Source organism: Corapipo altera, unplaced genomic scaffold (genome assembly GCF_003945725.1).
Source record: "Corapipo altera isolate COAL_440 unplaced genomic scaffold, ASM394572v1 23b, whole genome shotgun sequence".
Lineage (NCBI taxonomy): Eukaryota > Metazoa > Chordata > Aves > Passeriformes > Pipridae > Corapipo > Corapipo altera.
In genome coordinates this window covers 14,459,760-14,472,662 of record NW_020884885.1, presented here as the reverse complement: position 1 = coordinate 14,472,662, position 12,903 = coordinate 14,459,760, and the positions used below count along the sequence as shown (strand labels likewise).

At 36.9% G+C, this 12,903-nt stretch overlaps 1 protein-coding gene across 3 annotated transcripts in view; it reads left to right on the top strand.

The window, feature by feature from the left end:
- CD44 (CD44 molecule (Indian blood group)) overlaps positions 1-9,738 on the top strand; it is a 46,802-nt gene extending 37,064 nt beyond the window's left edge. For 2 of the 3 annotated variants that reach the window (XM_027642473.1, XM_027642472.1), the window contains 3 exons: positions 2,811-2,933; positions 4,189-4,267; positions 6,191-9,736. In XM_027642473.1, the coding sequence (XP_027498274.1) occupies positions 2,811-2,933; positions 4,189-4,267; positions 6,191-6,407 (419 nt within the window). In that variant the 3' untranslated portion in view covers positions 6,408-9,736. Of the gene's footprint in view, positions 1-2,810; positions 2,934-4,188; positions 4,268-6,190 lie in introns of all 3 variants that reach the window. The other variant, XM_027642474.1, reaches the window with a different exon arrangement.
- The last annotated feature ends 3,165 nt before the right edge of the window (positions 9,739-12,903 follow it).

Below are 12,903 nucleotides of genomic sequence, written 5' to 3'. Positions count from 1 at the left end.
TAACCGCTTGCAGACCCCTCTTACTACTAGTAAGAACAATGAATTATGAACATTTTAATTTATCCATCAGTAAGTTATTATTGTGGACAATGACTACTGTCCAAACCCATGCGTTGTTATAGTATGATTTCCTTTTGGGGGTTTGCTATTGTTTATAACCTGCTGATAAGGTGTCATGAAGGGTATTTGCTAAAAGGTTGTAAATAGTTGTTTGCAAATAACCTTGTGTTATCAGTATGTGGAAACACAGTTATTGACGTGAAGAAGTCTAAACTTTCTCCTCATGCCAATACATTTGTGATAACATTTTGCCTTTCTTTACTGTTACTGGACTGTAACTGACATTTCATTTGAGAACAACTTTTTTTTTATTAAAGGGTTATTCTTCTGATAAAGTTAGTGCAATTAACAACAACAATGTTTGCTTATTATACTACATGTATCCTTTGGTACTTTTTTATGTGTGGTCACATGCTAATTCTATGCAAAGTTAAGGGACTTTTCCTTATTTCCAAATGTAGTTTCCATACAAATAATCATCCTAACTGTAAGGGATTTTTAGTTTTTCTTTTCCAAAAGCCACTAATCCAAACACTGTTTTCATGCACTTTCTTGGAAGTTAGTGGAACCATTCCAGGGTAGAATTTGGCCAATGCTCTGTGGACATTCTTTGCGCATAAGGAAGGTTAGGTACCTATGTTTTTACAGCATTATACAGCAAACACTTCAAAGATAATTCTGTTATTAATAATTAATTAATACATTGTGAGATGGAACTTGGCCTACTTTTTTTTTCCAAAAATTTTGTATAAACCCAGTAAATTCAACTCTGTCAAAAATGCCTCGTTATATTATTTTGACATAGGCATAGCAGTATAAATGCAAAATATATTTTTGATAGAATTTTATTGCAAAGATAAATCTATTTTTCATAATGGTTTCCTACTACAACAAGCTCATTTCTTGACTTTCACTGGCCCTGTTCACTCAATTAATCCAAGCTGCCTCCTTAATTTTATGTGCAGACATTACACACTATGAAAAGATTTTTGCTACCTTTTTGTTTTGAGCACATAGAACATGTAAGAACTGGTTTAAAGATAATTTTCAATGTGAATTTCCGCATCGAATCTTTGCATTGTCAGTGCCCTGGCAAAAGGCCGTTTTCCAAAAACTCTGCCATTTTTCGTTTACTTTCTCTTGGTGCTTTTTAAAAACACAACACAAGGGAATTACTAGGACACTACCATTTTCATAAAAAAAAAATTATTTACTGAATGGTTTGTTCATTTGTAATGTTGCCTCATATTGGTGTAATGGAATGGAAAAGAGTCATGAATGTATTTGCAGGCTACAGTTAAAGGCTTTCTCTGAACAGATGGATGGTTTGATATACTATACTACTTTGTTTCTCTTACTTTTTTTCTACAGCAGTGTTTAAGCTGTGGTCTGACATCACACTAAGTGTCCAAGTGTCCACAGAATAAAAAATCAGTCCACGGAAGGAACCCCAAAAATAAGTGTCCATAAAGAAAAAACCCTAGTATGTTAACAAAGTGAAATACAGAGAGCTTTCGAGGATCCCTCCCTGCCACTTGCAAGCACCTTCCCAGAGACAGAACAGCAGGGGACACAACTGAATCCTGCTTCTTCTTGGTGCTCAGGGGAAAAGCAAATGTAGCACATTCTCTAAGCACACACATTTTAATAAATGTCCTACTGCCTTTCTAAGGGGCTTTGTGAAGGAAAAGCTCCGGCATTTTTCAAGGATGATATAAAGCACCTTAAAGAGTCTGCTGAGATGTGGGGTAGACAAGTTAGTATGTTCCTCTTGGTCAGCTTTCTTTGACACTAGATAAGGACCCTTAGCTGCTGAATTATTGCTCTGTCCTTTGTTGTGAGATATCACCAAACAACTCACCAGTCAATAAGTTTCTTGTTAGTAAAAATAATGAAAACATCTGGAAGATTCATGAGCTGCTTGCTGGCAAAGCAAGAGGGGAAAAACATTCTTCTTGGTTTTGTATTTGCCAGCTGTTACTAGGAAAGGAGATCAGAAATGCTGGATAGAAATGAGTTCCAATGTGTGTTAAAGAAAAAGAACTTTACAGCTGATTAGAGTCAGTGCTTAATTTACTCTATAAGACTCTAGAAGAATTCAGAGAAGTGGAGATCTGTAATATATTTTTTGTAGTGATAATGAAGTAGTAGTCCCAAATGAAATTACTATATCTATATTCTGCTGATAATTTACAACCATTCAGAGAGCTGTCATTCTATTTAATGAGAGTATTAGAGTTTTAACATTCAGTTTGATCCTGTGTCAGAACAGAATTAATAGTTTCAAAATTTCTCCATTTAAACCTTTTAGGTTTAAATAAAAAAATAAAATTCTCTCTCTCCTTTTCTCATTCTGTTTTCCCCATGGAACAGACAAGATGTTTGACCTATATGACAAAAGCCTCTACAAAAAGTTGCCAAACACTTATGTCTTTACATTTTATTCAGAAAATTTCTAGGCAATCATAATCACATTTTGATTCACCCGAAAAAAAGAAACATATTAGGGAGACAAGAGGGGAAAGCCATGACTTTTATTTTTCAAAATACTAAAGCTAGCCATAGTTCAGATGAGTATGATACTTATATGTAATAGTTTTCAATATAAATACTTCGGTACTATAAGTTGCTTCAGCATGAACTTCTCAGAATACGTTTTTTTAATTGTGAAAGTCATAGTCTTTTTACCTTGCTGTTAAATACTCGCTAAGCATATTTGGCTTAATGGATAGTTTTTTTTCTTGTCTTAGGCTCTACCTCTAGTATATATGGTAATGAAGGACCACGCAAGGGACATCATGAATCCACTACTTTCCCTGGAGAGACTGCCACAACAAAAATAGATTCACAGCCAAGGTCGGCCCGTGTACCAGGTAGGTTTTTGAAGTCATGTTTTAAAAATATAAGTACAGAATTGCATTCATATGAACTAAAGTAAGAGATGAAAATGAGGTCAAGTACAATTGTTCAGGCTTTGTTATGAATCAAATAATATTCAGCACTTCACTAGTAGTCTAAAAAATGGAACGTATTATAACTCATATAATTTTCCAGCAATATTGAGAGGAGAGAAACCATGCATTTGGAGAACGGGATTAAGATTCAAATATTTTTATGAATTGATATGAAATCAGGCAAATCTCGTTAAAGATCTATTCACAGTATTGTATCCATGAGAATGTTCGGTAAAAATGATGGCTGAGAGAAGTGTTGCAGAATAGAGTTTGCAGAATAAAACAAAATAAAAAGAAGCCAACAGCATAATGCAGTTGCAAAAGAATGCAAATATATTCTGGGACATATTAGCTATAAAGTAATTTTTAAAACAGAGAAAGTAATTATCCCATTCTACTTAGACCTACCGAGTCCAGAGCTGAAGTTCTGTGTTCAGTTCAAGGCATTGCTCACTCACATAGGAAAAAAAAGAGAAGAGCATACAGAAAAATTTGGAAAGATAACCTTTGAAGCACCTTCTGAAGAACCCATCATTTTCAGAGAAAACTGAGGGGAGATATAAGAAGACTACGCTACAAAAAGAATGCTTATCAGTTTTTCACCACAGACTAATAATAATTAACTAATTAGAAGTAGTAACTTGTTTCAAATAAAGTGTAAGAGTTTTGTTAAACAAGGGAGACCTGTTTCAAACAAACAAAATCAAGGAGTTAGCTCTTTGTAGAGGACCTCCATCTGTAATGGTAGTAGGGCCATAATGGTAGCAGAGAAGAGGCTACTGGGAAGGTCTTGAAACCTCCTTTACTAAAAATGTACTAGAAATCATCCTACTTCTTGTAGGTGTGTCATGGTAAGCCTTTTCTTTTGCTCTTGGAGTAAGTCAGTGATACAGCTCCTCTTCACCTATGCCCACCAAAATGCAGTACTTACAGGTGATAACAACGATGGGATATTTAATCTGAGTTGGCCTGTGTATAGCTGAGCAATGAAAATTTATTTGATTTACACAGAAACATTTTGTAAAACAAACAAACATCCATGCAAAACAGGAAAAGAGTGACAGTTTAATGAAAGCAGAAGAGATTGTGTTCTTGCAGTTCTACATGAGATTCTTGCAAAACTACATGAGATACGTTAACATGCTTTTCTCCCCTCTCTCATGTCTCCCTATAGAATGGCTGATCATAGTGGCTGCTCTTGTGGCACTTGTATTGATTCTTGCAGTGTGCATTGCTGTTAACAGTCGGAGAAGGTAAGCTTGGTCAAAGAGTAGAAAAATATAATACAGGAAAGAGCATCCTCTGCAACGCTCTGTGACTTCAGGTGTGAGAGCCCAGGTGACCATGTCCTGCACAGGTCACACATCAGCCTCCACATTCACATGGAATCATGTGACATCAGTAGCTGTATAAACAGCTGTATAAACCGTTTGGTCTTGGAAATGGAAATTAAGTGTATATAGATCACAGAAAATTATTCTCTATCTCTTAGTTATTAATGGGAAAATCCTGTTCACTGAGAGAGAAACTGAGATGCACATAGACAGTAGCAACCGCAGGATGAGCTGAGTATAATCTTCCACCATTAACAGTGTTGTCTGTGTAGAGTGTGGAGGGCTGTATTGGACAATTGCTATCATTAATCTGTTCCTTCCAAACAAGAGTCAGTATCATAGCTGGCAGTCACAAGGATATATTCTAACATTGCTATCAGAGCTCTCAATAGCTTTATTTACTCTACTTTACAGATGAAGAAGCTGAGCAATGAAAAGGTGCAGTGATCTGCGCTGTTAGCCAGGAAATTTGAAAAACCCTTAACCTAAAGCATCGGCTATAAAGTTCTTACAGCTTTCTTTTCTCTGGGGGCTGTTCTGAGGTTACTTCTCGATTGTCTTCAACAGCTTTTTGCTGCTTGAATGTTAAAATTGAGCCCTTTAACAGAGTAACTACTGAATGCTACTTGAATATTGAATCTGAACTCTTTTTTTTTATTGGAGTAGTAACCATATAGTATGTGGAGATTTTTGTTCAGGAAATAGTGAGCAAATTTTTTCCTAGTCTGTTGGTTGCAAAACACTCTGAGCTGCTCTTTGAAGAGACTTTGGAGCTCCACAGCTCCTTGCTGGTGTCCTTTGGCATTTTATGGCTACAGAGCAGGAAATCATTCCCAAGGGTGTGTGCAACATTAGCACAGTGAACTAAGATATTTCAGATAAAATAACCCTCATCTATGAAAATGAAAAAGTAAGCATGAAAAAAATAGTATTTCTGAAGCATAATAGTATAATCGAACTGCCAAATTAGTAATTCAGGCAAAATATGCTTCATTTAAGAAGAAGCACTTAAAAGTACTTCACATTGTCCCTCTTAGGAGAGCTGTGCTTTGGATATTCAGTTTACACAAGGCTGTTTGAGGAAGCGTAGGATGTTCAACAGTGTGTAGCCATAGAATCATCCTAACAGTCTGAAGCAAACCTGAGAGCTGTAACTAGTACTTTCTTACTGCATTGAAGAGTACGCAGCCCATGGTGACCAGCATGCATCAGTTTTGGACTGGTGACTTTCTAAAGGAATATGTGTGTGTGTGTGTGTGTTTTCATTCAGAGCTTTATATAAAGTTTACTGGGCATCACTGCAGCGAGTGTAACTTTAAAGGCACAGTACCTATTTCATAAGGAACTGTGCTGCAGATAGCAGCAGTAGTGCTCCGTATTTCCTTGCTGCTCATTGGCTTCTAGGCTTGACATGCTAATAGAAAGAAAAAGAGAGTTGTTCTGTATAACGAAGTGAGAGCTTGATCTGAATTTTCTACTCCCTCGAGAACTCATGCATTTTCAAAGGTGTGTCCTTATAGTGGGATATATACAAAGTTCATAAATGTGGATATATTCAAAGGTTAGAAAAAGAATTTTGGCATTCAGTAATGAATGTTATTCCTATATGTAGGAAAAATAGATATAAATTGAATAGGTGAGCTCCTGACAAATGTTATGCATTTGGATACTTTCAAAACTGAAATATGCAATATGGAGAAACTTTGCACTTTGCATAGTGTAAGTCTGCACTGGCAGACACAAGTTTATTTTCCAATCACCTTTTCCTAAATATTGACGTTCAATTTTTTTCTTATTTCTCTTAGTCTCTATTAATATTATTTTATTTTTATTTATTTCTAGATGTGGGCAGAAGAAAAAGCTAGTGATTAACAATGGGAAAGGGGCAGTGGAGGACAGGAAGTCAAGTGCATTAAATGGAGACATCAGCAAATCACAAGAAATGGTGCACTTGGTTCATAAAGAACGGTCAAATGACCGAACACAAGCATGTGATGAACTTCTGACTGTCAATGAAACACAGAATCATCAGGACCTTGACATGAAGACTGGAGTGTAATGGTACCATGTTGCCAAGTAAATCAGGGCTGGGGAAATCAAAATCACGTGGAACTTGAACAGGAATTCACAGATGCACTGTGCTACTGATGTCTTTTGAAAATAAACATAAGTTTTATTCCTTTTTAATCACTTTACAATGTTGCCAGGGTTTAAAAATTGACATGTGCTTTCTGAAATATGCCCCAAGAGTTGCATAATGCTCTCAGTTCCCAGTCCCTACACAGAGGACTTTCACTTTGTCCTGGATGTTAGGAGACATACAAGTTTACCTCATTATTCCCCAGATGGAAGGTCTTCGCTGTGTGGAGCTTAAGAAGTATCCAGTCACTCCATCTTAGAAACATATAAGGTACTAAACTCGCCATGATACAAGAGTAAGTGAGGAAAAAATGTCAAGAGTGACAATCAACTCTAAACCCAAAAGGCACGCTCTGTAATGTCTGAAACATGAGAATCCTTCAGAAATGCCTTCCAGCCAGGAAGAGCAGAGGGTGCATTCAGAATCTGCCACTATAAACAGAAAGTGACATTTTGTAATTATGTGTGGCTTGGTCCGCAATGAGGGAAACCCAGAAGGATAAAATTTATTTATCTCTATTTTTAAATGATACTATGGGCATACAGCAAGTCTTCTCGGGAGGGGTAATAAAGAGATGAAAATGCGAACTGATACATAATAAAGGTCTATACTTTATCATCCTAGCAACCTGTACAATTATCCTTGAGTTTTTGAGATATTCTTTGCTCTTCTCCCTCCCTCATTCATTGGTCCAAGTTTGTGCATGTTTTTAATGAGTCTGTTAGTTAAGATAATGAATGAAACAAAATGACCCCAGCTCTAGCACACATGCACAAATCAAGCATTTGGAGATCATTAGGGAAGGTGACAGTATTTTATTCCTGAAGAATGGGTCTCTATCTTAGATAATTTAACTTTTTATTCCATTTAACTTAGGAGATGCTGAGCCTAGTAAAATTGTTTCCCTTATTATTATTATGTCGTACCAGTTTGCTGATATTTTAAAAGTTCTTTTTCTATGATTTCACTTATTTCCTCAGAATTCTATTTCATCTACATTTTTTCCATCTGCTTTTTAAAAAGAAACATTGCTTACGTATTGGTACCAGAAATTCAAATTCTACAGAAAAGGTCAAAGAAAATGAAAGGAAACTCTCCCAGCCATGTAATATAGTAGAGTCGCTAAGCTGCATTGTTATATGCTTGTGTTTTGTCCTTTTGTGTCTGTTATGTAAAGTATTTGTATTAAGCTATGATGCTGTGCATTATATTGATATGAATTGTCAGAAAAAATCTTATTTACTACCAGTGGTCTGTGCTATTTTTTAGCAAGCAGTTTGGAATGATAACTTCTAATTGGGCTGCCCCAAGAAAATGCAAGTAAAAACAATTTAAGGAATTGCAACCTGTGGTCTGCGTCAGCTGTTGGATAGGGATGGCCTGTAACAGGGTTATGCAAGTGTTCCTGTTCACTGACCATAGCATCTGTCTTTGAAACTGTTCTGCTAAAGCATTTTATTTTATGTTCTCCATCTGAAACAGTCTGGAGGATGAGTATTGAGCTAGCTAAATACTAACTTTAGCTCACACTGATCTTTACTGGAACATAAAGCACAAGACTGTTGATTATATTTCTGAATTGCAGTCCTCCAGCAGTTTCCCATGTGTTTCACTGAGATGCTCAGTGCCCTGGTATCTGCAGGCAGATCTTCTCAGGGCAATTTACACCTGGGCAAAAGGTCCCAAGACAAGCAGAGGTTTTAAAATATGCGTAGGATGTTATCTGACTTTATGTAGGTCAGGATATTTCATCTATGAACAGTGCATTGGTTTTTGTTTAATCCCTGTAATGTTTTTAAGAAAGCATTTCTATTTGTCATTACAAATCAAAATGTTCCGTTGAAGGCTGTGTTTAAACTAGTGTTAGGTACTCATTTCACTAAGTATGGAGATCCAGAGTAAGAATTATTCCTCTCTTTAAGTCCTAATTGAATATAGGTCTTAATGTAAAGGAGATATTTCATTGTCTTGGAGCCTAAATTTCTCTTTCAGAAAAAGAAAAAAGTTTGTGATGTTATTCATCTCCCTACACAGGTGTTGAATGAAGAATCTCACAAGCTTCTTCCTAGTTTACCTTATGTTCAGCAACTATAAATGCACAGACAACACTGGTTGAGTTTTTTTATATATTTTTAAATAGGGAGATCCTCAAGTTGTCTTTACAGAGGCACTGCCATTATTTTATATATGCTGGTTCTTTTTAGATTATGTCCTGTGATTCATGTGTGATTGTTTCATTATAGTTTCAAAACTACGTTTCATATGTGTAATATAGTACATATTTTTATTAATCTTGATTTTATTATATGAGGGGTTGTTTGTTGTGTGTATGTATTTTTATACAGAGCACTTGATATATTTGCATATTTATTTAACAGATTACTCAGAATGATAGAAAATATCATATCTAAATTGTAACTAGCAATAGTATTGCTAAAAACACATTGAACTGTAAAATAAGCTTCCAAAATAAACTTGATTCCATGTTGAGGATAAACAGTAAGACCAGCTATTAGTGGGAAAGAAGTATTCAGCAGGATAGTCATGTTGAGTATTTGTGACAATTTTTTCTGCTTGCAAATTCTAAGCCAGGCCGAGGTGAATGCTATGTGACCTTTTCTGCTCTGCCAGCCTTCCATAGGCTCCACAGATGCTCTGGGAGTTGGTGATCAAGTCAGCTTCCCCCCAGAAGCAGACATCAGCTTGATTCAATTTAAGATCAACCCACTAAGACCTGCATGACTATTCTTGGCTCATTGAACCAACAGCATTTAGAGAGCACAGCACCCAGCCCTTCCTTCAGCGTGCTGACAGGCAAATTGGGTTTTGGTCTATCCTTGGTGCCTAGGAAGTATGAGGATCTCTTCTAAAAATGCTGAGGAGGTCAGACCCTGTGATCAGCTTGTGTTAATTCTTTGTCTTGAAAAGTTTCAAATAAATGTAATCTAGACCAATGGAAATACTGTTTAAAGCAGTAGACGCATTCAAGAGAGAGATTTTATGTTTTATAAGAATATAATTTTTTTCATGAAGCAATGCAGAGTGATTGTTTCATCTGTATTTTTTTGAAGATCTTAGAAAGAGAAAGGGTATGTGGCCATCATGTCTACCTGTGTGGATATTAAACTCTTACCACAATATCAGTTCCAAAATTGTGACTTTGCAGTTTTTCACATGATATGGCTGTCTTTTGTGTGTCCCTTTTCAACAACATCAGCCTCTGTACTAATTAGTTTGAAGCATGTTGTCTGGAATATTATTAGGAGACAATTACCAAGTGTCCCTTTAGTGCATATCATTCTGGGCAGGGCTGGTCCTAATTATTCTTTCTGTAGATGAAGGAAAGAAATTAAATCCTATGGAAGCTGTGTACTGTCTCAGCTTACACAGATTGCGAGATATTTTGTAAGTCAGCAGTTAATGGGTTTATTTTAAGTTATATGAGACCATTCGGTAATAATTATTTCTTAGTCTTTATTAAACAATTCAAGGGTTTGACTCCCCTGGAGTCTTTGCAAGAGATCTGATTAGTCAAATATCAGCCCTTTTGGTAACCACAGATACTGTCTAATTTTTCTCTGTGGAAGGGAGAAGGACAAAAAGGTGGCAGGAAAAAGGCTGTTACCTTGGGTGCAGTTCCAGCTATGTGGGAGTGGGTGACCGGTTTCTTAAGAGTGGAAAGAATTGTGAAAAAGTGTTTTGGGGTTGGAGCTCTGGGGAATTAGGGATGGAGGGAGGACACAACTGATGGGAAAGGAAGTAAAGAGAGAGTGAAATTTCTGTACAGCTACTGGGAAAGTACCTTCAACACTCCCAGGCCTCTGGCACTTGAATGTTTCATAGCTCTGAGAAGGAAAAAAGAATTAGCCTTTTCCTGTGGACCTCCCCCACCTCCAAGTCAACCTCTACATTCACCACCTCCTTTGCAAAGTGATTTTGAATAATTTTCCCCTGGTAGCTTATTTCTTATTATTGCTGTGCCATGCTGCATTTGGCATCCACCAACACCATGCTGTGACCAAGCAGCTGTGACAGTGAGGAGTGAGAGGCAAAGCACAAATTCAGCAAAGATGAGTAATAATGTCTTTTGTACAGTGCAGAGACCGTGCTTTTTTTCTTCCCTTTCTCATTTGAGCAAGGTTAGCAACGGCAAGATTTCAAGAACATTTTGCTTCTTGCTTATCTTCCTGTTTTGAAAGTGCAGGACTGATATGGATCTTCACATAGCTGCGTAGTTTTTTTTAAAAGCTGAAGTTGAAGAAGCGAATCCACCACCAAAGAAGCCCTCCTGACCTCAAGACAGTTGATGATTGTTAAAGGGCAAGTAAAGCAGAGGCAGTGAAAGCTTCACTTATGCTTTAAACACAGCCTTCTATCGATTTTGTCTGGATGGGTCCAGCAAGAATTAGAAAGATTTTATCTGAGTGACACCTTCAAGGAGTCTCAGGTTTTTTATTAAAACTTCCTACTCTACAGGCAAAGTGGTTTTGGATTAACAAGTTGGGGGATGAAACCTACTTTCATACATTCTCTGCAACAAAAAGCTGTGTATTGAACACTGATGTGAATGTCTTTAATTTTATGATTTCTTTTGGAAAAAAATTATGAAGTTTTAGATAAAAATAAGACCACAAGGGCTGTCAAATAAGATTTTTTTTTTTTTTTTTTTTTAAGGAACAGACATAGTTTCAGCTAGTTTTAATATTCCAGACAAAATCTAACCATGCAAAACTACTTTTTTTTGGTCAATTTTTTTTGGGGGGGGGGAAGATTCTTCATGCCTAATGGATAAGACAGCTCTCCCTTTGTACTAAAATGCAATTCTTACAGGTAATTTATTTGCCACTGGAAAATAATTTATGTGCAAATTTACAATAAAATAGGACTATTCAAGTCTAAGATGACATAAGTGTATCTATTGGAAAACCCTCAAGCATTTTTTAGAATATTAAGGAAAAGCCTCACTGAAACACCCACTTAACTTAGAATTTAGCTCAACAGCTGCTTGCTTCTGGTGCTGAATCTGAGGCACAGTTAAAGTTAGGGGTATGTAGGCTGGCAGTGGTAAATGAGCATATGGCTCTCAGGCAGAGGCTCTGTGCACCCAACAACTTTCATGTCTGCTGAGCTTGTCCTGACGTCCTTCTAACTCCCAGAGCAACTCAGGACAGAGGAGGATATGATAAGGCATTTTTCACTTCTCTGGAGGCTGTAAATTTTGTACCTGGCATCTGAAAGCCTTGCCTCAGGCAGTCATATTATGGTGGGGTCAGTTTTAATGCCCATTTTGATAGTCACATGTTGAACTGTATAAATGGTTTGGTATCATTTGGTACTAAATGGCTCTGGTACAGCAGAGTTTTTAGCTTTAAATCTAAATTTACTTGTATTCACTGGTGTACATCATCTAGCTTCTGGCACCACATACTCAAAAGGGTTTTTTTCCCTTGGTTTAATCTGGAAAAAAAAAAAAACAGGCTTAGGTCATTTTCAATGAACACATTTTCTTTTGTATGAATTGAGACTCCTCACTTCCATTTTTCTCAGAACAGACAGTAATAAACTGGGTAGGTTTTGCCTCATGATGGGAATTTCAGTATTTTAATTTAAGAGTTTATATTCACCACTTTTAATCAGCCTACTTTTTTAAAAGCAAACATCCGGTTTAGGGCTGCTGCTGCAGATTTCTAGCAGCACCTTGCCATAGCTACCTCGGGGAGACAATTTTCTGCAGCTCTCAGCCTGAGCCTGTAGAATGAGTTTACCTAAGGTGAATCCATCACAGCTGAGCCCCATAATCAAGCCACAGTGATCTCAGCTGACAACAGTACTCCAAAGGAGAGAATACGCCTCCTGCACATACCGTGGAGTACCACCATCAATGATACAAGCCTCAGAGCAAATCCCTGGACAAAGTATTTTGGGTTCCTTTCAGTTTTCAGATTCATAAATTATTCTATGTTTCAGCTTTGTTCAAGCATTGCCAAGGTACATCTAAGTACTGTCTATCCGTATCCTAGTGTGCAAGCACATGGGGTTTGTCTTACTGTAAAACTGTTTCACAATCATCCACTCAACTTGGTATGTTTTGTTTTGCAGAAGTAGGTCATCAGATTCACCAGTGGAGTCAAGTTCATAGTTGTTGGGTATTTCCCTACAGTTCTTTTGTAGTTCATTTTCATCCTTAATTAGTGAAGTGAAAATCTGAAATAAACTCTAGGTAAGGCTGTTTGTTCAGCTAGTGACTTAAAAAACAAAATTGCCCTTTGTTCAAGAAGGGTGACTTCACCCCTGCCCATGAAGAGGATAGGTATAAAGCCTGCCTGTTGGTTACAGACCAGTCAAAATGGGAGAAATGAGGTTCAGAAACAAAGCTTGTGTGATCTTTTCAATTTAGGTAATACCACTAACCTCA